This window comes from Peromyscus californicus, unplaced genomic scaffold (genome assembly GCF_007827085.1).
Source record: "Peromyscus californicus insignis strain IS unplaced genomic scaffold, ASM782708v3 Scaffold_5__1_contigs__length_169319896, whole genome shotgun sequence".
Classification (NCBI taxonomy): Eukaryota; Metazoa; Chordata; class Mammalia; order Rodentia; family Cricetidae; genus Peromyscus; species Peromyscus californicus.
The window spans coordinates 130,245,967-130,271,260 of record NW_026294573.1 but is presented as its reverse complement, the minus strand read 5'-3'; the positions used below and the strand labels follow the sequence as shown (position 1 = coordinate 130,271,260).

The 25,294-nt window shown below is 43.8% G+C and overlaps 1 protein-coding gene across 1 annotated transcript in view; it reads right to left on the bottom strand.

Annotated features, from left to right (window-relative positions):
- Prex2 (phosphatidylinositol-3,4,5-trisphosphate dependent Rac exchange factor 2) overlaps window positions 1-23,665 on the bottom strand; it is a 308,185-nt gene extending 284,520 nt beyond the window's left edge. The window contains exon 1 of the mRNA XM_052715840.1: window positions 23,151-23,665. Coding sequence (XP_052571800.1) covers window positions 23,151-23,267 — 117 coding nt within the window. The 5' untranslated portion in view covers window positions 23,268-23,665. The remainder of the gene's footprint in view (window positions 1-23,150) is intronic.
- Window positions 23,666-25,294: the final 1,629 nt, after the last annotated feature.

Here is a 25,294-nt window from a genome sequence, read left to right as displayed (position 1 = left end):
GTGAGTTCATCGTCTAGTAGGAAAGTAGATACGAGCAAAATGATTAAGGTCAGCAGTGTGTCGGCAGATGCTAAGCTGACATTACAGTTGGGAAAAGGGGTGGCTGTAACTTGGAATGGAGTGGTCTGAGAAGGCCTCACCATGAGGCGACATCTTTAGCAAGGCCTAAAGGAAGCCTGGGATCTAGACAGAAAGGGATCTAAGAGGAGACCAGTCCAACCCTGGGGGAACAGCTGTGTGGAGGCCCTGAAGCACCTGCAATGAGGAGGTTCCCTTCAAGAGAAGGGGAAGGAAGTGAAGTCAGCAAGGTAGGGGGCAAATGCGCAGAGCTCATGGCCTCACAGTTCATGAGGAGGATGCACTGTGGCTGCCACTCAGCCCTCCCCATCTGAGGGTCCTGCGTGGTGATCCAACCAATGGCAAACTTAAAACACTCAAAAGGAAATGTGCATCTGGACTGAATACACACAGACTGTTTTTGTCACCCCCTAAATGATGCGGTATAAGGGCAATTTACACAGCATCGTCACTGTATTGGGCATTCAAGTAATCAGGAGATAACTGGGAGTATGCTGGGAGATGTGCTCAAGCTACATGCACATGTGCTGCTCTCTTATGAGACTTGGACATCTGGATTTAGTATCTGTGGGAGATCCTGGAGCCAATTCCCTATGGACACCAAGGGACAACTGTATTGGGAACCTGGAATGGTCTGAAAAGTCCTTAAAGAAGTATTCAAGTGACTATCCAAAGCTGTAGTAACAAGAATGTACGAAAGGAGACAAGAAATCAGGTGGCTGTGAGTTAGAGGCTAGCCTGGGCTACATAGTGAGTTATATGCCAGCCTGAAACTCTCAAAAATATTTTTTCCTACACAACTGGATGAGTACCAGTGGATAGAAATGGTGAAAAGAGGTTAAAATCTGGGTAGTTTTTAATGGTAGCACTAGATGGACTTGTTGTTATCATTAGACACCAGAAATGAGGAAAAGATCAAGCTGTTCACTGGCCAGCTGAGGTAAGATTTCAGAAGTGGCTAGGCAGGAGCAAAGTGGTATGCAGGAGGAAGGTCCTGAGTAGGTATTGACCTTGGTAAGTCTAAACTACCCATTAAGCTTCCAGGGGAGTGGCTAACAGACCAGAAGGAATCTCAGGATGGCTGCCAAGTCTGTGTAGATAGAAGAATGAATCCCAGGGCTCCCAAACACTACATAGCATGGGAAGAAGATCAACTCGAAAGTGAAGGTGAAGAACCTGCAGAAAGAGAGCTGCAGGAGGTTTGTCCTGGAGGAGGTGACTGAGGACATACAGTCAGACATCCTTTAGGGCCAAATCATCCAGGATTAGGTAACACACCACTCAGTTTAATGACCTCAAAGTCCCTCCTGACTTTGACAAGGGCATTTTAGGGGAAGTAACAGACTGAAAGCTAATAGGAACTCAGAAGAGAATGTGAGGAGAGCAAAGGTTATTGGGCTCTCTCCCTTGTCTCTCGCCTTGGTTCCTGAGTGTGCCAGCCACCTGGAGTTTCTCCACACGCACTACTAATGAGACTATGTGAGTTTGTCACAGGCCCTCCACGTCTGTCTGCATCACTTCTCATCTACACTGAGACAGGCCTTCGAGCCAAAGCAGATGTTTGCTGTCTTTGAGGCCCCATTTTATTTCCTTAAAAATTGGGAAGTTAGTTTCTCCACCACAAGAAGCTGCAGACCATACTTTCTCTCCTTTCCTAGGAAGTACTGGGAGAGCTGGAAGTCACATTCACTGTCTCTGGCCCCCAGATTTTTTTAAAGAAGGAAACCTGGGTTGGGAGACAGTTCATTGGGTAGCATGTTTACTGCTCAAACATGAGGACCTGAGTTCGGGATCCAGGCTCATATGAAAAGCTAGGCTTGACAGTACTTATCTGTAATCCCACCACCAGGGCAGAGACAGAGAGATCCCAGGAGATCAATGGCCAGTCTAGCCAGAATGGTTAAATGGGAGCTCTAGGTTCAGTGAGAGCCCCTGTCTTCAAACACAAGGTGGAAAGCAATAAAGATAGCCAAAGTGGACCTCTGGCTTCTACATGCACATGTTAAGGCACACACAAACACACACACACACACACACACACACACACACACACACACACACACGAGATTAAAAGGGAAAAGAACCCCTCTTTCCTAGATTTATGTGTCTGTGGGGCTGGACTGCACTAGGGAAGGAGAGAATGACAACGTCCACCAGTATTCTCAGCTGCGGGGAAAGGCTACTTTGCTCCATCTCTGGCTACTCTGGTTGGCCAGTAACATCCCTCTTTCTGGCTAGCAGTTATTTCTAAAGTATTCCATAAACATATCCCTATTCTCAACTCCATCTTACTCTTTGCCATTAAGGAACTCTGTGACTTTTCAAGGAAGCAGACACACAAGCAGAATCATCTAACCAACTTCCGAGGCAATGGGGATCCTGAGTTAACTCATTTTTTATTGACACAAATGTGAATTCTGTGCCATAGATGTAAAGACTGTGCTATTCCTCCTCTATATTTCACAATGCTACCTACAAATTATATATATATGGCAATAGGGACAAGATTTTAATGGATAAAAAGTAAGGCTCACAGGAAGAATATGTTCTAGTGCCCTACTATACAATAGGTGTAGACAGGCAACAACCAATTGTTGCATATTTCAAAACAGCCAGAGAAAAAGATCCTAAATATTATACCATAACAAACTGGTAAATTTGTGAGGTGACAGATAGGCCAATTATCTTGACTTGGCCACAGATGTATATGTATCAAAATATCATAAGGTCTCCCATAAATATGAACAATTATGCCAAGTAAAATAATTTAAATATCTATTATCCTTGTCCCCTCAGTTCTCATGGAAAAGATCCCTACAGGCCCATGCATCCCTGTTTCTCAATGGGTTAGTCTGTCTGACTTGTGCTAAGCTTCATGGGCTACCTTTCTCCAGTCACAACTGGGCCCAACAGAGCCATTCTAGATTCCATTACTGAAAGCCTCACTACCCAAAGGCTCATTCCATCAAGACTTAGTTCTGTGACTCCCTTGGTCAAAACCCTTACTATAAATAGCATTCCTTGTCATCCATACTCTAGTCCCAGGGTACCTTAGGTTGTCCTGACCCACGACTTCATCACTCCTCATGATTCTCCTATACCAATCTTCAACCAGACCATTGTAATCAATGTACTACAAAAGCAAAACCTTCCAATGAGACTTGGAAAGAAGCTGTGTCTAAAAGACTGATTGATGGATCAGAACTGCAGTGATGTGGAGGGCTTGGAATGCTTCAGGTCCAAAGGCTACTCACCTCATCTCTGGCTAGCTTTAGGGCCCTGGACAACCATTCCTTGCCCACTTCTGTGTCAGAACTAACAACCTGTAGCTAGTAAATAAAATACACATATGCATGGACTAGTAATTAGTGAAAAAAGAGGCCATGAATTTTAAGGACAACAGGAGGGCATATATGGGAAGATATGGAGGGAGGAAAGGGAAGGGGAAAATGCTGTAATTAAATTATAATCTCAAAAATAAAATTAAAAAAAAATTTGGAATCTATTATCTTAGCAGAGCACTAGTTTCCTCCAACCCAAAAGCGAAGAATGCATGGGACAGCAACTGAGACCTGTAGGAGAGCTTCCCCATTTGGATGTCAACTCCCCTCTGGTGGACCCGCCAATGCACTTTAAAATTTAATAAAGTCAAGTAAGTAAAATTTGGCTTTAACTTTCTTTGTTCTGTAAAACTATTAAACTTCTTCCATGTTGGAACATGGAATTTGAGATACCCTAAATCTGTATTCCTGGGCCAGAGTCACTCAAATTTGGCTTTAGATTATGGTGAGAGGAATGGGGAATTTTGGTTGTTTGTTTGACTGGGGGAGGGTTGTTGTGGTTTGTTTGTTTTTGTTTTTTAATACCAAAAGTATAATCTACTCAAAAATCATAGGCTTTACTCTGTTAGCAAAGTTTGCAAAGTGTTAATGAGGGTAAGAGTAACTGCAAGATAGCATCAAAGAGTGCCAGCCCTCCTGTGTCCACAGGTGGCATCCCAGCTTTCTTCCTATCTGGAACTCCCTGGTAGCTGTTCATAACTGCACTGGGATTACAGCAATCAAAGAGAAAGATTTTCCCGATTCATTTCACATTGCTTACTCAAAATTTAACTTTGGACCAAGAAGACATTGTTATCAAACGTGGGGGTCACAACCTGTGCCCTAAGTTAGGTTTGGCCATCTCTCTTGAATAAGTCAATGAAAAGATCAAAATTCAAGTGAAAAGCAGGAAAAAGGAGATGCATTCATTGTGGCCACATTGGGAATAGGAACAAAGAGATCCATCGAACTCCCAAAGTCTGACTTTGGGGTTCTGAACTGAGATTAAATTTAAATAGAGGGCCAAAAAATATGCAAATCTAAGCAGTGCAAGTCAAGGTGTGGTTTGGCCCACTACCGACCCATAGCTGTCCAGGCTTAAAGTGATATGAAGAGCTGTTAGAATCCTGTGAAATTGCTTTCCTGGAGACAAGTTCTCCCTCTGGCTGGGGCCTTTTCCTTCTCCCAGTACGAGATGCCTGGGGAAATTCCCATTTCTTTGGCATCCACTGTTGGAATAGCCACATGGAGAGACCCGCATCTCTTTTGAATATCTGCGTTTCTGCCAGCCCTGTTACAATAGGAATTGGTGGTATTACTGTGAGAACTCAAGCTCCAGGAATGGTTGGTAGATTTTCTCAAACTAGTAGCCCAGCCCCATCTCTGTAGGAGGTTGGTGGGACTTAGAACTGCAGAGCAAAGTATCAGCCTTTATGTGCAAATTGGTTCCATCAGAGCCATGCAACTAGATGAGGGGTATTGTTATTTTTGCTAGGATAATGAATCCCATGTAGTTGAAAGGCTGATGGTCATCACAGCCTTTCTTTCTATGAATTGGAAAAGCTTTGGTTTGAGGTTTGGAGGGTTGGGGTTTTCTATTCATGTCTGGTTTGGGATGTGGGGTGGAAATTTGATGACTCAACTGCATATGGATGTTAGACTGCTTTCCATGAAACTTAGAGGCTTTGGGAAGCCAACATTAACCTCACGGCCAACAACTGCTACTCAAATCCACACATCAGGTTTATTAGTAAGGCAGCCGATTTTGAACGGTGGTCTTTTAAAATGAGGATAATTGGTTTCCCTCTTATTCCTTTTTCCGTATTTCCAGAACTGCTAGATAAATCCTAGTAACAATATAGCCAGTCAAAGGAGAAAATATTCAAGGTGCTGGGATTTGAACAAATCAAGTGACAGATTTTAATCATAGAGTAAGACTAGAACTGATCTCAAAGGAAGGCATGAGATTCTCTCCTTCTCTCCCTCCCTTCCCCCCTCCCAACCCCCGTTGCTTTTATTTGGAGTCTATTCCCCTCGTGCACACCTGGATACACACGTGAGCTGGAGGAAGGACCTTCCCAAATGTACACAGTGGGAGTCAAACAGACCTGCTGACCAAAATCAGCAGCAGCCTTCAAGCAAGCTGTCCGCCTCCCAAGTCTTACTTAATGGCTTCATCTCCAGATGGGACCCGATTTGATTTATTAAGGGAGGTCCCTGTGGGTGGTAAATATTCTTCTAAATTACTCAATAATCATAAAACATTAATAAGCCTTCCTAGGTGAAAAATGGCCTAGGAAGAGTAACTAGAAACACATAGTTCAAATAATTACTTTCATCTCCCATGAAATAAGTTTAACAGAAGCAGTCAAAACGCATCTCCATGTGGGCTGCAGTTATTAATGCTGAGCCTTATCTTCAGGAGACAGTCTGTCCCTTGGACTTATCACAAGCCTGAAGTCCAACTCCAAGCTACCCAGGCAGTCCAGGGAAACTATGTCTGCCCCAGGCTCTACAAAGGAAAAAAAGGGGGAAAGGGAGGGAGTGGTAAGCAAGCCAGAATAAGCCAGGACCAGCAGAGCAATGGGAAGTACATGTCCTAACTCTAGAAGATGGCAGAGACCCTACAAAGTGGCTGCTTTGTCTGGGCAGTCCTAGACCACAGACCTCAGCGGGTCAACCACTACCTCCTGTTCCTTTCAGGACTCCCAGCCTCGAGCAGATATTATCTTAGAGTCTAAGACTGAAGCCAAGCCCTCAGTGAAGCCTATCTTCCCAGTGATAACTCTGGCCACACCCACTGTGAACGCTGCCCGGATGGCTAAGGAGCCTTTAGCACTCAGGAGCCTCCTCCTTGGCAGACTCCAGCAAGAGCGACCCCAACAACAACACAATCCAAACGGCCCAGATGAGCAATCAGGGAGAGAGAGGAACAGAGCCCCAAATCACAAAGCCTCCATGTCAGAGCTACATGCGGGCTTAGATATTTTCTCGAAGAATTAAAGGGATGCTGTATATCTGATTTCCAAAAACCCCATGTTTCACTAGGCAAACATTGCCTTTCAAGTCCACTGTCATATACTGGCTTGCCTGTATCCACTGGCTGGTGGCAGTCAGGTTGATTTTTAGCCCTCACGTTGTCAGGTTCACATCACAGTCAAAATCGGGTTCCCTGATAAAGTATAGATAAGAAAACCAAGTTTTTCCTTACTCTGAAACAATCAGGCAGACCAGTTACAAACAGCACAAAAGAGAAGGGGCTGGAACGGACTGCGACCTTCTGGGCCAATTGTGTTTGCACTTCCTTTTAACTTGTATGATGTATGAGCCATAGAAAGGTCTCCTCACGGAAACACTGGAGAGGAAAGCACAAAACCTTATCAAAAAAACTCAGACAGCAAAATCCCTTCCCTTCGGTGACACTCTTTAAAACTCAGTTTCGGTACAATGATTCACCAATTCCTATTCTTAAGTTGGTAATTGATGATCTTAAATCTTAATAAGCCTATTTCCATCCCTTCGTGTGAACTGCACGATGCTCCACAAAAGACATCATTTACAGAACTAACTCCCTAAGTACTTCAGCTCCAGCATCCAGGCTTCCAGACTCTGAAGAATTAAGGAGGAAGCAGGCCCCAGAATGCTGAGGAGAAAGGGAATGTTTGCCAGGCTACTTAAGTGGCCTTTCCTTCTGCACAGCCTCTGACAGCTGCTCCCAGTGACACTTTATAGGACCCAAAAGGCTGCCATACAGCTGCCTATCATCCCAAGGGAGTGGCTTCTATAGGTCCATCAGCAGATGACAACATTATGGAGACAGGGCTTGCAAAAACTCTCCCTTCCTCTTCCTTATCAGGGAAAATCCCCAACTAGGAGAAAGGAGCGAGAGCATTTCACATACTGGCTTTGGACTCAGTGTCAGGGAGGATCCCAGGTAATGGTCACAAAAGTGCCTTCTGGTTCTGCTGCTTGTTCAAGATCTGTCTCCACCCTCACCCCACTCATTCAGGGCTAGGATCACCACTTTGCTAGAGACTGCCCTTCCCCAAGCATGTGCTACCAAGTCACCACTGCCTGGGGACTTGAACATCGGTTTCTGGTCCCTAGGCAGAGCTGCTAGGGTAGGAAAATTGACCAACCACAAAACAGGGTCCTTGCCAGGGGTGGTGGTCATATGCCTCAGTACCCAGGAGTCAGAGAGGCCAAGGCAGGCAGGTCTCTCTATGAGTTCAAGGCCAGCCTGGTGTCCACAGTGAGTTAGCCAAGGCTACATAGTGAGGCCCTGTATTTTAAAAACAAACAATTGCTCCTTGATGGTATAAACACACAGCAGAGTAAAGAAGCATATTTATAGTTTGCACCTCAAAAAACTATACATCTGTCTCTTACACTGAAGTCAATATACTGAAAAAAAAAAAAAAACATCCAGTTTAGGAATTACCCCATTCATCCTTAAAGCTCAGAGGCACCAGGCTTTTCCTAGCCTGTCCTATTAACTGTATTAAAAGCGTGTAGCTGGAGTTAATCTCACATCTGCCTCCTGCCATACTGAAGAGCTAAGAGACTCAAGTAACAGTCCTCAAGGATACTGCCTGTTATAGTTAACGGGCAGAAGAAAGTTACTTTCAGATATTTGTAGAGATTGATAGAAAAGAGTCAATGTGTGCCTTCTTGTCTTACATAAAACATCAACACACACACACACACACACACACACACACACACACACACACACACACACACCCCTCTATTCCTTTTCTCTGCTTCATTTTCTCTTTCAGGCACTTAGACTATCTAAACATATCATATGTTTTACTTATTTATCTTGCATCTCCCGAAATAGGCCTTTTAATTCTTGTCAGTAATACATTCTTCAAGTCTACAACAATAATTGATACCTAATGCTATGCTCAATGAATATGTTCTAGAACATTAAGAATCAGGGCCAGCTGGGTGGTATATGCCCAACTTGTAACCCCCAGCACTTGGGGAGCTGAGGCATGAAAATAATGAGTTGTTGGGGGGTTTGTGTTTTAAGATTTATTATTTCATTATCTTATGTGCATTGGTGTTTTATCTGTGCACCACATCCTTGCCTTGCTGGCAGAGACTGGACAAGGCCATCGATTCCCCAGAACTGGAGTTACTGATAGATATGAGCCACCATGTTGGTGCTGGGAATTGAATCCCAGTCCTGTGGAAGAGAAGTCACACACTCAACTGTGCAGCCTTCTCTCCAGCTCCCTAATAATGAGTTTAAGGCTAGCTGGAGCTATGCTGAAGAATCTGTGTAAAAACAAGAAGAAGGAAAAGAAGAAAGAGAAAAAGAAAACAGGACCTATGGTTTTGAAAGCAATTCTTAGAAAAAAATAAATCCTATGGTGAATATATTAGAGACATTGTTTCAATTGCATTAACTATAAACTATGAATTATTAAAAAGAAGATTTTTTTTCCTCCCATAAACCAATAAAGTTGGTGTGTACACAAACAATAACGACAACAACAAAAAAAAAAAACACTCTTTTTCCACTTTGTGGCTTTTTAAAAAAAAAAAAAAACAGAATTCTAAAGTTCCATATTTTTTTTTTTAAATTGCTGTAAACTTCACTTACATGTTATCATGTAAAGAAAAATCCAGACTATGACAAAGGACTTAGACCCTTGAATTCTGACAGTCTGGAAAAGAAATATTTGTAGGGAAGATATATAGTACAAAATAGGAAGTACACGTGCATGTTTTTCTTTAAATTCAATAAGCAGGCTTTTTCTTGTTTTAAAAAAGCACCCATATATACTAGCTGACTTTCTACATCTCTCAGGAAAGATTTGCTTAGATTTCTAAAAATGCCAGGAAACCTTAATCTCATCCATATACCCAACTACAGAAATGTATGTTCTAAACTGAGTTTAAACACTGAAGTACTAAATTCTGAAAAGTTTCCTGTCCAATGACCATGTTCCTTACACATGCCTCAACCTTATGAATAACCTAAAATTTAAAAGCCTTAAATCCCATGGCGAAGGGACAGAATTCTTGCCTGGCATGGCTCCACTTCTAGCACCATTTAAAAGACTCTTAAATCTCAAAGGGTTACCTATGTGGGAATTTGAATGAGAATAGCCCCATAGGCTCATATATTTGAATATTTGGTTCCCAGTTGGAGGACTGTTTAGGAAGGATTAGAGGGAGTGGCCTTGTTGGAGGAGGTGTGTCACTAAGGGTGGGCTTTGAGGTTTCAAAAGCCCATGGCAGGCCCAGGCTCTATCACCCTCTCTATCTGTTACTTGTGAATACGATGTAAGCTCTCAGCTGCTGCTCCGGAGTCATGTCTGCCTACCTGCCACGATACTTCTCTCCGTGATGATCATGAACTCACCCTCTGAAACTGTAAGCAAGCACCCAATTAAATGCTTTCTTTTATAAGTTGCCTTGGTCATGGTGTCTCTTCACAGTAATCAAAAAGTAACTAGGACAATCTACTATTTTCAGAGATGTTCACCTACTGGGCTGATGAGATGGCCCTTGCCCCAAAGCCCGAATGCTTGAGCCTGGCCCCAAGACCAGCAGATCCTGTTTACATACAGAAAAAGCCTCAAATTCTCATGTTGTAATTGGAAGCTATGTTCACCCATTCTATGCCACCTCTCAGACACGCTGTATGATTATATGCTTATGTTACTTTTGACTTAGAAACTAAAAAAAATGTCCTTAGCTGACCTGTCTATCAGGCTTCCTTCTATGGCTACAGTGCCAATTACTTCCCCCTGATCCAGCCCATCAACAGATGAAGGCCTACCTAGAAGAAGGCATAGAGGTCCTTTCAACAGTGGACTTATCTGTGTTTAAATTACATTTTTAATTTCTGCTAAAGCAATGAATGTAATATCCACCAAATGCAGAGCAGTAGGCACACTTTTGAGCTCCCAAGAGTATGCATACTAATTTTACTTTATGGCTTAATCATATGTAGGCTAAACACATGGAGCTATATTTAAACCAAAACCAAAAACTAAACCCCATTAGGAAACACTAAGTACACAGAGATCCAAAGAAGAATTAAACGGAAACCACTAACCTTAATGATTTATATTAAGAGATATTCAACAGGAGAATCAAGGTCATCTATTTTTAAAAGGTCCACTGTGCCTTCTTATTTCCATGAGGGCGGCACATGCTGACTTCTGGGTCATGACTGGGTGGATGGCCCTGGCAGTCTCAGGCCAATCAACAGCTGCTTCCACTCGCTTGCTCCTGAGGGTTTGCCTGAGATGAACCTCTGTTCCTTCCTCATTTCTATCATCTCTGAACTTCCCAAGTCAACAAGTTCTGTCCCCATCCCGACATCTGTCTTGTTTTTCCTCATGTTGATTAATCATACCTTTCCCACAAATCACAAAAACCTGCAGATCATGGGCAAAATGTTCCGGAACTGCCACAGAGAGGATCTATTTGGAATTCTCTTTTGCTCCCTAAAAATCCTTGGATTTTTAATTCTTGGATTCCTACGCTCTAAAAATTTACTGTGAAAATTTAAATCTCTCTCTCCATCTCACCCATACAGACCTCCATCTAATATTTATTAATATTTGTGCATGTTGTGAGTTGCAATATAGGACTACGCAGGGATAACACAACAAACACATAATACCTGCTGATGACTGTCCTGGGACATATTCTTTGAAGACACTATAACATTTTAAAAATAACATAAAATCTCCAAACCCTGCAAGGTCTTCTCATGGAGGCCTCAAGTTTAGTCTGTATTGAAGTGGTCTTATTTTCCAGGATCCCTTTCAATCCTGACCCTCGGGGAATGGAAGGTGGGGGACAAAGTGGAGGGCACATATTCCCATTAAGCATGTGACCCAGAATTTACAAATCAATTTAGGGAGGAAGGATTTACTTGGCTTACGGGTTACAGTCCATACCGAGAGAACCCGAGATAGGAGCTTGAAGCAGAAACCAGGGAGGGCTCTCACTAGCTGGTTCACTGATTGTTTGGCTCAGCTCACTTTTTATTACAGCCTAGGCCAACCTGTGTGGGGATATACTGCCCCCATGGTGACCTAGGCCTTCCTATATTAATTAGCAATCATGAAAATGCCACACAGACATGCCCACAGGCCAGTTCATCTGCCTGAGTTTCCTCTTCCCATCTGTATCAAGTTGACAACCAAGATTAGCCACCACATATTTTCACAGTAAATCGTTAGAGTATAGGAATCCAAGATTAAAATCAATCATTTCTAAGGGTAAGAGACTAAATTGTCACTGGGCACCAAATGGTCCCCTCTATATTTTTATCTCTATCTCTTTCTTTAGTGCAGAGTCTCCCAGACTCTAGCAGGGCGCATGGCTGTCTGATTAATCAGCACATTTTTCTGTTTCCCTTATAGCTGGTCTGGTCATGTTACAAAGAGATCTGGCCACAAAGAGGACAGTCAAAGTGACATGTGTAAATTCTGGGTCACATGCTGAATGGGAATATATGCCCTCCTCACTTTGTCTCCCACCTTCCATCCCCTGAGGGTCAGGACTGAAAGGGATCCTGGCAAATAAGACCACTTCAAACATGCAAACAGTACAATACCCTGCTTCCCCCACCTTGACGGTCCATTGGAACCACCTGGAGAAATTCCGTGGCCAGGGATCTGGGTTCACTTCCCACACTCTGATTTCCCTTGTCCTCGGTGGCTAACAGAGCAGTAGAGGGAGGGAACCATCTGGGTAACTCGATGCTGCTGAGCATCTTAAGCTTCTGGACCACCATTAGGCAACAGAGCCAAAATATTAACCAGATCCCAAAGGAGGGTTCAGCAAATGGTGGCTACATATGGCTTTCCCATTCGCAAACGCCCTTGCACTGTTTAGCCTCATGTTATTTGGTCTGGGTAAGAACAGCTGAAAAAATATCCTTTCAAATATACACAATAAACACAACATCCTGGTAGTGCAAGAAAAGAATATGTACATACAGACCTTAAAAAATTAAGCACTATTCTTTTTCTTAAGAAAAACCCTAAAGTATATCTGGAGACAAACATTTAAACATTCAGTTTGGGTATAATCCATGGAAACCGGGGCTGAACTAAAGAAGATCATTAAAACTAAAATTAAACTGAAAATATTATGATGATAAAAACATTCAGTTGTGCCATGTTCAGTTGATATCCTTGGGAGGCCTGCTCTTTTCCAAAGGGAAATGGAGGGGTAGTGGATCTGGGGGAGAGGGTAGGTGGGGGGGCTGGGAGAAGTGGAGGGAGGGAGGGCTGAAGTCAGAATGTATTGTATAAGAGAAGAATAAAAATCATTCAATTTAACAAGAATTAGAAAATACATTTAAGTTGGCCAATTCACTGATGATCTGAATCTCTCAATGAAAACTCAGAATCAAAATGTGATGATTTCACAGCAGTTAAAGAAATGCTAATGCGGGGTGGTGTTGGTGGTGCACGCCTTTAATCCCAGCACTCAGGAGGCAGAACCAGGCGGATCTCTGTGAGTTCAAGGCCAGCCTGGGCCACCAAGTGAGTTCCAGGAAAGGTGCAAAACTACACAGAGAAACCCTGTCTCGAAAACCAAGTAATGCTAACGCATTTCATCAGACACAGGTGAGCCTGCCCTGAAATGGTCAACTTCCATTTACTTGCTCTGTCATTCCAACATGCCGCTTACACTTCATGGTCCAAAGTGACTGCCTCCATGCCTGCCATCACATCCTCATACCAGCCAAGAAGAAATTAGAAAGAAAAGGAAAAAAGAAAATTTCCCACCCTTCATTATATATTTAGAAACTACCTATTGTCATTTCTGTTCACAATCCCCTGCCATACCCTAAAAATATCCCTCATCTTATCTACAAGGAAATCTGCAAAATGAAACATGGCCTGGATATCTAAGTCTTGCACAGAGCTAAAAGTGTTCATCACTATAGAAGAAAAGAATAAAGAGTGTTTAGGCAGTTAGAAGGCTTTCCCAGAGATTTTGTTAGTAAGAGGTAGAAGAAAACAGATATGGACCTATGTCTATATAATCAAAATAAACTGTGTAAAAATATAAAAACAGGTGACTGCTACAAAAGATATAAACATACACTAAAGTCATATACAGAATGAAGGCCCTCCTCACCCTGAGAATTGACATTGACAGTGAAGGAATACAATAACCTTGGAATATGGGAAAGGAACTGGCACATGGGTGAATGAATACAGTGTCATAATGCCTTCCCCTAGACTGTGGTATGGACGGACAGAAGGACAACCGTAAAAAAGGAGGCACCACGTCAGGAATGCCAAGAACTCCTTCTTTGGGGCAACAGTCACAAATAAGAGGGAGCTGAAATTCCGAGGGAGCCTGGACACAAGGCCAACTTGAGGCATCACAAGGCATTAGAGGAAACATCAACATGTCTTGCACAATCTCTGAAAATATGTCGCCATCTACAAAGCCTCTGGTTCTGGCGAGAAGACAACTTACAGAGATAACTCAAACAGTCACTGGCAGCCAAGTCAAACCCTGGACCCTACTGGACTCAGGGAGATAACATTTTTAAAGAGCAGGAATGCATGCCATCAGTGTTCTCTATGTTGCTAAACTTCTGCTATAAACCCAGAGAATATTTTATATCTGTATTCTAAATTTAACCCTGCTGGAATCCTTTTGTAAGTATTGTACAAGTTAACCTTTTCAAATTAAGGGTTTGCCTTTTCATGGAAAGTATGTATTTCACGCTAATGAGGAAACACAATGTCCTTGGCATAGACATTCTCCAGCAAAATGGGCCCCTTTTGTGCACTATGCTGAGCTACACGGTAAGACAGGATGACAACAAAGTCAACCAAGAAAATCAAAGTCTGAAATCAAGGATTCCATTTAAATGATCAGTTTTCTTAACATTCCCCTCTCTGAATGTCTGCATAGAACTGGTTCACAGGAGTGAGGGGAAATTAAGAAAAGACATTCATAGTAGGTATCTCAGGATTCAGGTGTTAATGCTCAATGCCATGGGAAACGTGAATTGACAGCACTTTTAAGCAAAAACATTCCCAGGGATCTTTTCCTGGAATTACAATGACAATTTTATAAATCAAAGATACTAATTTTCATATAGCAAATACAATTCTAGTAACATAGAAATTTTATAAATTAGTAAACCTCCTTCGAATAAAAATTCATCTATTATCAAAATTCAATACATAATAAATATAAGAATTGATGCTCATTAAAACAAGTTTTAGTTTGAACTAATGTGTGAAAATGCAGACATATGATTTTATTTGGTATTAATACTAAGTATATGGTTAAAGAACCCTGCACAATACATTGTTAAAAGCACTGAAAAAAAGTATAATCACATTAGTTGTCAGATAACTCATATGAAAAAATTTATATTTGTATGTATGTGTTTTAATGAGTGTGCGTGAGTGTGTACGTGTGTGTGTGTGTGTGTGTGTATGTGTGTGTGTGTGTGTGTGGTATGTGTTAGACTTCTACTGGCATGATAAGATGCCATGGCCAAGGCAATTTATAAAAGAAAACCTTTATTGGGACTCATGGTTCCACTGTATTAGAGTCCATGATCACCATGGCAGGAACCATGGCAGCAGGCAGGCAGACATTCCCATGCTGGGGCAGTCGCTGAGAGCTTACATTCGGAAACACAAGTGTGCATAAAGCAGAGAGAGACAGAGCTAACTGGGCATGGCACGGGCTTTTGAAACTTCAAAGCCCACCCCCAGTGACACACCTTCTCCAACAAGGCCACACCTTCTAATCCTTCCCAAACAGCTGCACCAACTAGGGACCAAGCATTTAAACATATGAGTCTGTGGGGGCCATTCCCATTCAAACCACCACAGTGTGTGGACATACGCTCATGTGTGTGACGGTCAGCAGATATGTGCCAGGGCTTATGTGTGGAAGTCACAGGATGACCATGGATATCAGTCCTCTCGTCCACCTTGTTTGAGAGCAGGTCTCTGTGCTAGTTTTCACTGCATAAACCAGGCTAGCTGGCCCTTGGGTTTGGGGGGAGGGGAATTCTCCTGTCTTGTCATCCCCTCTCTCCACAGAAGCTCTGGGGTTGCATTCACTTGCACTATCTGGCTCTTAGGAGTCTAACTCAGGTCTTGAACTTGTGCCATCTTGACAGCACAAATGGTTTACGTTGTAAAGTATCTACAATAATCCAGTAGATGCAAAAAAAAAAAAAAAAAAGTTCTATACAATCTGTACTATGGCTCAAAAAAAAAGATTATCATTACTTCCAAAAGTTCAACCTAGGCACAATAGACACAATAACTCTGAAAGGCTTAGTTCTTTACTTTGACTTCTAAATGCCTATGTTTCATTTTTAAAGCCACATTTGAAGGGATAACTCTACAAAGACTGTCATACACCCAAGCTCAGATGGCCAAGTTGAGTGTGCTTTCCTCCTCCTGAATGTGCGTGTTCAAAATCTTTACTGTTCTCTCCAGGGCATCTCACTCTCAGCAAGGGAGCAAACAACCCAAACAGAGACAAACAGAACACTGCACACAAAACCAATGTTTACTGTTACAAGGAAGAGACTACCAAGCAGAAACCTTCAATACCTGCCACCCCACCCCCACCCCTGCACCCCTGCTAACTTCCTCCTTCCCTTGACCTCATGCAGCATCCAATTCCTTCCTAGAACAAGCCATCCTAGAGCCTCCCAGAAGGCCCCTGGCCATCTCAGGACATGGTTTGTAAGTTTCTATACCAGGATTTACATCCAGGTCACCAGACTCCCTAGACCCTGCTCTGGACATGCACTGTGCATTGCAGTGTGGACACCCGGCCTCTGGTGCTTCTCAGGCTACCCAGTACCAGCTGCAGACAGAGGCAGAAGCGACTGCACACTCAAGAGACAGCCTACTCATTGTGAACATTAGCAACAGTGCTTTAAAATGCTTTAAAATGGGTACGGTCTGTGGCAGGAAGGCTTCTAGAATTTTGTTCAATGCCTGCCCATCTTCCAATGCTGCAAGGGCCCTCAACCATGGCTCACCTGAATGTATCATTGCCTTCTGCCATGTCCCAAGCTTCAGTAATATTTTGTGTAGTTGTTATTATTGTTCACTTTTGTTTCTTTGTTGGCTTCCTTCTCCTTAATTTTATCCAACTTCCTTAAACACCTCCAGATGAAATTATATCCTTACACTACTGCTGTGATTTGAATGCAGAATGTCCCCGACAGGCTCATGAATCTGAACACTTGGTCCCCAGCTGGTGGGACTTCTGCAGAAGGCTGTGGAACCGTTAGGCATTGAGGCCCCAGGGAAGGAAACAGGTGCCTGGGGACATGCCTTGATGCTCTGTCATTCCATTTCCTGTCCTCTGCTTTCAGACCGCCGATGAAATGCAACCAGCAGCCTCGTGCGGTGCCACCATGCTCTTCCCCACCAACATGGACCTCATTCCCTCAAACTGAAAACAGAAGCAAACCCTCCATCCCTTCACTTGGGTACTAACAATGATTTCTGCCACCATAACAAAAAAGTAACTAACACAGTTATTAACCATCCCTCTCTTCCTATTTACCACCAAACACTTTGAAAAATTTCCTCGGGTGCCATTATGTCCCATGTCTCCACTTACTCCTTCTTTCAGACTTCTCTTCTGCCAATAAGATCCTTCCTTGACGTTAGAGAACACACCCCTCATTAACACACTCCTCTATGTCAATCCCTGTCCCTACCCTTTCCCTGACCCCAACCCCTATTTCTATCCCTCCTTCCCACCCTCTGGATTCTTTGTTTCAATCTTCAATGGTCAAAGTCAACGATGTACCCTACACTTCATTTGAACAGTGGCTCTCAGCTAAACGTCCAAACCCAAATTCATTTTTTCCTCCTCCCCGCGCTTTCTGTCCCTTGCGTTTTATTTTCCAATTAATGGCTCTACCCATCTAGTCACCACACCCACAAACCTAGCACTGTCCTGTGTTGTCCATTCTGCTTCACCTTCCCTTCTGGCACACAATACCAAAGGTTTTACCCCAGCATTGTGCTGTAGCTGTTGAGTGCTTAGGGGTTTTTTGTTTGTTTGGGGGTTGTTGTTATTGTTTCGTTTTTCAAGACAGGGTTTCTCTGTGTAACAGCCCAGGCTGGCCTCGAACTCTCAGAGATCCACTTGAGCACTGGGATCAAAGGCCTAGGAAACCACTGTCAGGCATGAAGGCTTGGGATTTTTGTGGATTTATTTGCAAGATTTTTGTTGTTTTGCTGCTATTGCTTATTTTTAATCATTTCTGTTCCTTCAATCGTACATCAGACACTGTACATTTCCTACCAGGACCAACACAATGGTAAGAATAGCTAAGGTGTAGCCACTTATTTCTCAACTCTGTGGATAGATTCTCTTTCTAAGAAACAAATCTGAACCCAATAGATATTTTTCTTATACCAATGACATCACACTATGCTAAGGTATATAGATGAAACCAGCAGTCTAAATGAGCATCCTCTACATAAAACACAGTCTCTGATTTATCACGTTGGTTACTGATGCCATGCTTCCCCCACACACCGTCAGGAGAATCACAAGGACTCAAAGATCCCAGGGGTCAGCTAGGAGTCTCAGCCAGGGAGATCAAAGGAGAACTATCTCCAAGTTTAGGAGCCAAACAGGGCTGGTGTACAGACCCGACAGCAGTCCCACCTCAAAGAGAACCCAAGTCTCTGTCTTGGATGATCTAAACAATGCTTATGTTTTGTATAACCTCCATGGTTACTGACCAGTGCTCTCCTTCAGCAGACAGTACCAATTTAGCTCAACTTCTAACCTGTGTCAGATTAAAGGATTAAGGAGGAGCCTTCTCTATCAGACATGCTTTGAGACTAACACATTGGGGGAAGCAGTAAAAGGGAGAAGGAATCAAATCTACAAGTGAAACCCCGCCCCCTTCTCTGTGCCTTGGTGTTCTCTGAGCTGCAGATCAGTAGCACACCCAGTGTCCCTTCAACAGCTGATCCCTAATGCCTGGAGTTAAAAGTAGGAATCCTTAAGAATGGAACTTTCTTCAAATTGGACCAACTGATTTCAACTCCACCAGTACCCAAAAAGCATGCAAGACTTTTTAATCTTTAATCATAAAGAAAGTTGCAGCCTTGCCAGGGTGCCAAGTTCTACCACACCAATGCCACAACACAATGCTGCTCTTGGGGGGCAAACAGTTCTCCCCCTAATCTAGCACAGTCTTCCACATCCTTCGGGCACCAGCTCAGTTACCTAACACTAGTACAAAACTACCCTTACTCTCAGACTGAGTGTGTCCCTCAGTGCCTTTATGACATATGGCTCTAATATTAGGGCTCCAACACACATCTGTAATTATCTGTGCATTTTTCTTTTTCCTCCAATGAAGTATGTTTAACTTCTGTTTATATCCCCAGTACCTAACATAAACAACGTTTGTCTTCTCAGGCTGTTGTAGGGAGTGGAGGGAGCGCTGAATGAATGTGTATTTTGACGTGGAAAGGCCATGTCAAGGGCTCGAACACCAATTGGCCCATGGGAAACTGGCAAACCCATTGTACATATAGCCAGACTTAAGAGAACTGGCAAGACTTTTCAGGAATCCTAGTATGAGTGTTTACAGAAAATTGATCAGTGGGCACGACTAGCAACTCTGGCTTCCTCCTCCCGGAAGGTTTTTAGCCTGAGACTTCTCTCCTCCGGAGGTCTCCCACTGAGATGAGCTAACCCCTCCCCCCAAGCTATGCCTAATAAACAGGAAGAGGTTCCAGGTTTACGTGGCTGGGGTAGTAGAGGGTAGAGAACCCCACCTGATCCCAGCTTCACTGCATGCATGTCCTTTCTTCATTCCCTCAGTGCTCCAGGAAGGTTCCAGAACCCAAGTTGTCCAAGCAAAATACCAGATTGGTAGCTTAAACCGAAGGGTATTGCCTCACATTTCTGAATATAAAAAGTTCTGGATCAGAACCTCTCTTTGGTTTGCAAATGGCCACCTTCTCTTGGTGTCCTCCCTTAGTCTGGCCTCCGTACATATGCATGCATCCTTAGTGTCTCCGTGTGTGCTCAAATCACTTCTTTTGAGAACCCCAGTCACACTGATCAGGCCTTTCCTAACAGCCTCATTTTAACTTACTTCCCTCTTTTACACAATCTGTAAATTCACCAGATTTTGTAACACAGGGTTAAGTCTTCAACATATGAATCTATCAGAGGAAGGAAGATAATTCGGTCCATAACACACGGATTAGGAACAATGCATCCAATCAATACATGTCTGCCTGGAAGAGCCAGTCAGGACCAGAAAGACAGTTCTCAGGTGCCTTCCCATTCCACTTTGCTTGCTTGGCTTGTTTGTTTCCATGGGCTCCTGCAATTGAAAAAGCTCACACAGGAAGTAAACGAACCCTCCAGGTTCTTTGGGAATGGATCATCTAGATAAAAATGGTTTCTCTAACTGCTTTTGCAAAGGAACAAATATGAACACCGGGAGAAGCCAAGGTAGGGAGCCTGGGGCCATAAAACTCAGATCCCCCTCACTACTCCTGAGGACCTCCAAGCTCTAGAGAGCAGCACTGGAAGAAGCTAAGAGATCACATCGGGTACAGAAAATGCAAATGTTTATTGAGAACTGTAAGGCACAATATAAATGATGGTGGCTTACTACAGGAAATACGGCTTTCTCAGCACCTTAAAGTGAACTGAGCATAAAGAATACCATGAATAAGGCCACCGGTGAGACCGCTCAACAGGTAAAGGCTCTGACTGCCAAGCCTGCTGCCTTGAGACACAGAAGAATTAGATGCCCCAACCCCACACGGTGGAAAAGAAACATCTGACTCCCTCAAGCTGTCCTCTGGCCCCCCACAAGAGGGCTTAGCACACATACACACAAAAACAAATGAATAGGTAAATGTATTTAAAAAAAAAAAAAGAACACCATGCCAGAAGACCCAAAAACAGGGAAAAAAAAGTGTAGAGAAGGAAAATTTTAAATCTGATGACGACTTATCTGTCTGGCTCTTTGTAACATCAGCAGAAGTAGCATAAACCACTTACATGCCTTACCTGAGCCAGACCACAGCCAAATCCAACTCACTCTGTCTCCTCAATACAGCACCCTAGAGAAATGCCATTATTTCACTTAGTTCAATATATACTAGTGGGGACAGAGGAGCCTGAGAACTTTAGGAATGACTGAAGTTACACAGACGGGACTCACAGTTTAGGGTATCAAAGCCTGAACAGGCAACAGATAGCCAAGTCATTTATTTCTGTAAGAAAGCTCGAAGCCTTTGCCTCATGAGCCTGTAAGGGGCAGAGCTGTGCCCGACAATGGGCCAGGAACCTCACATCTGCTTCTCACTGAGATCAGAAATGACACTCCCTTTGGCCCTTACCAGTGTCCCCGGTTTATACAATAAGTTACATGGTCACCCTGCCACAATTAACACAAACCCACTGAGAAACAGCTATACAACTGTTTAGGACCAGTGAAAAATAAAACTGTGAGACAGACCCCTTGTTCAAAAGGCAGGGAGGAAAAGGCTAGCAAAGGTATGGAAATGCAGGACTGGTTTTCTTTCGTGTACCTCTGAGGATCTTGCTCTGTTGTCCCACTGGACATCATCTGCAAAACCCAAGTGGAAAGATAAGATTGGTAAGAATTTCAAGATGGCAGAGGCCAGGCATCAAAGCAAGTAAGGATCGGTCTGAGCATGAAGCCACAGGGATATATATACATAGACCCACGGGTGTGTACGGGATACACACGCCCAAGGGCCCTGGATCTGCCACCACAGTCCACCCGCTCTATGAGCGGGTAACTTGTTACAGACTGGAAAGAGGAAGCAAGTCACAACCAACTATTGTCCAGAGTAGGACATTAAATACTGTTATTAATCACATGGAACCATTTATCTAGAAATGTTTGCCAGTTATTTCTAAAGAAGCACAAAATTTCATTTCCCAAAAACAAGGAAAATGCAAGCAAATTAGGTCACTCTCTACCATCTTATCTATACAGAATTATAGAGGAAAACATCTTCTCTTTTTATGTCCCTTAAATGCTTCAAATGTGTTAGTGACGTCTTGACAATGTAGTCATCAAAGGGGAATACCTTGTCATATTCTACCACAGGAGTCCTTACTATTACAAAACCCCAATATGCCATAAAAATATAAAACTAGCAGCACATTCCTTCTTTCTTTTTTGATTTTCTGAGACAGGGTTTCTCTGTGTGGCCCTGGCTGACCTGAAACTCACTGTGTAGACCAGCCTGGCCTCTGCCTCCCAAGAGCTGACACTGAGGGCCTGTGCCACTATGCCCGGTGAAAGCTGACATTTTAAATGAAGATCAACAAGTTAGTTTTTGAGACAGGGCCGAGTACTTGCCTGCTTCTGCAGCTTAGCATTGGCAGTCTCCCCTTTACATCTATTTTCAGAAAGACTGTCTAGAAGAAATGACTCACTTTTCAGATCCAAAGACTTAGTTCCCAACCAAGTTTCATGAAAGTCAAATTTGAAGCGATTAAAAGTTAATTCTCCTTAAAAACACGCTCTTGTCTGTAATTGCTACATCACGTACAATAATCCTACCCATCACCAATTATCAGGGCATTCTCAAAGAATGTGGACCCTGGGGCTCAGATAAACTGAATTTGAGAAGCCAACCTTTGTGTTTTGCATCTCCTGAGACATTGTTCTTTCCTTTCTGACACAGCCAAGTGAATTTCTACACCGGGACTGCAAGCACAGACTTTACAGATTGAAGGAATCTCGGGAGGAAGTTCGGTATTTGAAACATTTCCCTTCGAACCTGGGGGGTAAGGAACACAGTGATGAAAGGGAGAGGTCTGGGTAGGGCTTGGGACGCTAACTCCTTCCTGGAAGGATGGATGCTCCCGGTTATCAGAATGGACAAGAACCGGCTATAAATTCCTTTTTTCTTTTTCTCAGTTAGCGAGGAAAATCCCGCCTTTAGGTGACGTCTCGGGAGTTCTTTTTCCCATAGTTTCTCCTCTCCTGTCTGAAACTGAATGAAATGCTTTTGGGACAGAATTCCAGTGAGTCAAGCTGGGACCTGGAAACAGCTCCTGCCCAGTCTAGGAAATCCTGAAGTTGTCAGCCGCAAAGCGAGTTTTATGACACCACTCTCAAGGGGGTCGGTGTGCACGGGGGACCGGGAACCGAGTGGAGGGCAGATTTAAACTAGGAGAAAGGAGATTGTAGGGCTGGGAGGGAGGGAGGGCGGGCGCGCACATGTGGCTTTAATATGCAACAGCTGCCAGGGATGGTGACCCCGCTGCTCCTTCTTCTCCGCCCCCACCCTCAGAATCCAACGTTTCAATGATTATACCTAAAGGGACTTCACTGCTGTTGATCTAATAACCGAGTCCGGCTGCACCACATTCAAGGACTTTTTAAACACTGCATGTACCTGAAGGTAGCAAATTGAAGCACGAAACTAAGGCTTTTAAACAAAATATGAGCGGAGAGAAAGGGGGATAAAGAAAATGACACAATGAAATTAGCCCTGGGAGATGGATCAAGAAAATTGAGCGCAGATGGGACAGGCAGAATGGCCGCAGGTTCAGTTCTCCCACGCGAGTTCTTCCAGGCCCTGGCCACTCTGTGAGTGTTCAGCCACGAGCCCATCCCCAGGGTCCCCGGGCCACCCGGACGTACGGGTGCCCGGTGCTGGCGCAGACAATGCTCCGGACCTGGTGCCCTGCGCGGGGCCGGTCACTCACCGACACCAGGAACTCCAGCGTGCCCACGTAGTCGCGCTCGGTCTTCTGCAGCTCACTGAGCACGCACACGCGCAGACGAAGCTGCTTGTCCGCGTCCTTAGCGCTCTCGTCGCTCATGGTGGCCGGCCGGGCGCGGGGCTGGGGGCAAGTGCGCTGCCCCGCGCCTGCTGCCGCCTCTGCCGCCCGCGAAGTTGCCGCCTCCGCAGCGGAGTCCCCAGCCGGACCGCGCAGCTTCACATGCTGGCCCGAGGCCGGGCCGTGGGCAGAGGAGGGGGCTCGGGCTGCCGCACGCGCGCGGGAGCCGCGGGACTCGGAGCGGGACACTCCCGGGAGAGCCGGATCCCGGCCCGGCCCGCCGCTCCGGCCTCACGCGGCCCCAGCCCGAGGGGAGGCGGCTCCGGCAGCCACAGCGGTGACTTGGACATCAATCAAATGCTTTCAATCCATGTGACTCCGACCCTTTACCCTTAGCCAAATCTCAGGAAAAAGGAAACACAACCCTGGGGAAGTGTATCGTGCCAGCTAACTAAACACACACACACACACACACACACACACACACACACACACACACACACACACACACACACACACACACACTCAGGAATGGAACTAATCCGAGGTTCCCAAACCTTGGAGGACACTTGTGAGACAGCTCTAGGGCTGCTCCTGGGAATCCCGCCCATTGTTTAGCTTTAATGTGTTTTGCACCAAGTCTGAAAGCAAAGAAACAAGTCCCTGCGGTTACATAACTGTTTGGGAACAAAAACAACCACAGCATTGACCCTCCCGCGTTTGACAAGGAACACATTGATTTTGGGTTTTAGTCTAGGACAAAACAGGTTTGATTAAAAAAAAAAAAAGCAAACCAATATTATTTCACAGGGCAGACAATCTTTTGTCAAAGCTTGAAATATCAATTAAAGTGATAAATGAGGAAACCGGAGGAAAGTGACAGCCCTTATCCATACAGTGACTCCACATACGATCAGCATTGCCCTGGTTAAGTCCTTTTTAATACCATTGTGTGTCTATAATTTTCTTTTCAGTCTCAGTATAGTACTTCAGTATCAGTATAAACTCTAGGAGGGGCAAAGATATTCTTTCTAGGAATTGTGATTTTTGAATGGTCATCAGAAAACAGACAGAGGGTAGGAAGATAGACGGTGATGATAGTAGTAGATGATTGACAAGTAATACCTAAGGGTAGATGAGAGATGATTGACAGATGCCATACAGAAGATAGATAAGTTACAATCTTCGGTTTTGAAAATGGAAAGACCAAAGCATTTGATTTTGATGTTTCAGTTTATTGATTTCTCTCTTGTGAATGGAACCAAGACCTATAAATTTAACAAACCAAGTGACCATTTGCATTTCTAACTAGATATCGTCCACACATTCTTTCAGAGACCTTTTTTTTCTACCTAAAACATATATCCACAGCTTACCGCTAATGACATTTGAATAAATGGAGTGAACACGTGATGCAGTGAAGAGGCAGCCAAACTCGGCAGCCTGAGATAAACTAAAGATGTTTTCCCCAGTATTTACACAAAAATAATTTCCAGTTTCCCTCAGTCGTTTCAAGGTATGATTGTGACTTTTGTGAAACAAAGAGGAGTCATGCATTCTTCTTGTATTAAAGATTCAATGTTTGAATGATGTGAGTGATGCTGAAGGAAAAGGTAGCTTGCCCATTTCTTCTGCATCTGCCTATTTAGAGGCAGCTGGGAGTAAAGGGCAAATAATGTGGACTTCACACTGTGCCAGAAGAACAAAGGACAGGCACATTAAAGAGGGACCTCACAGCACCTGGTAAACAATAAACAAAAGAAACCGGAAGCACAGGAAATACATCCAGTAGCTAGTGGGAAGTTCAAACAAGACCTAACCTCTCTCTAGGTTCTACAGGTAGTGAGGAATGAATGCATTTCTTGTTCCCAAGTGAAAAAGTAAACAAAACAGATTTCTATTCAGTTCTCTGAATGACATAGAATATTTTCTCTTGCCAGTTGTTCCCAGTTAGAAAAATCACATTGTGAATTCTTTTTCTCAAGACATTTAGTCTATGTACAGCCCACTAGAGTGATCATCTCACCGAGAGCAAAATCCTTGAATCTGAATCATCTCCAAGGTTTTGC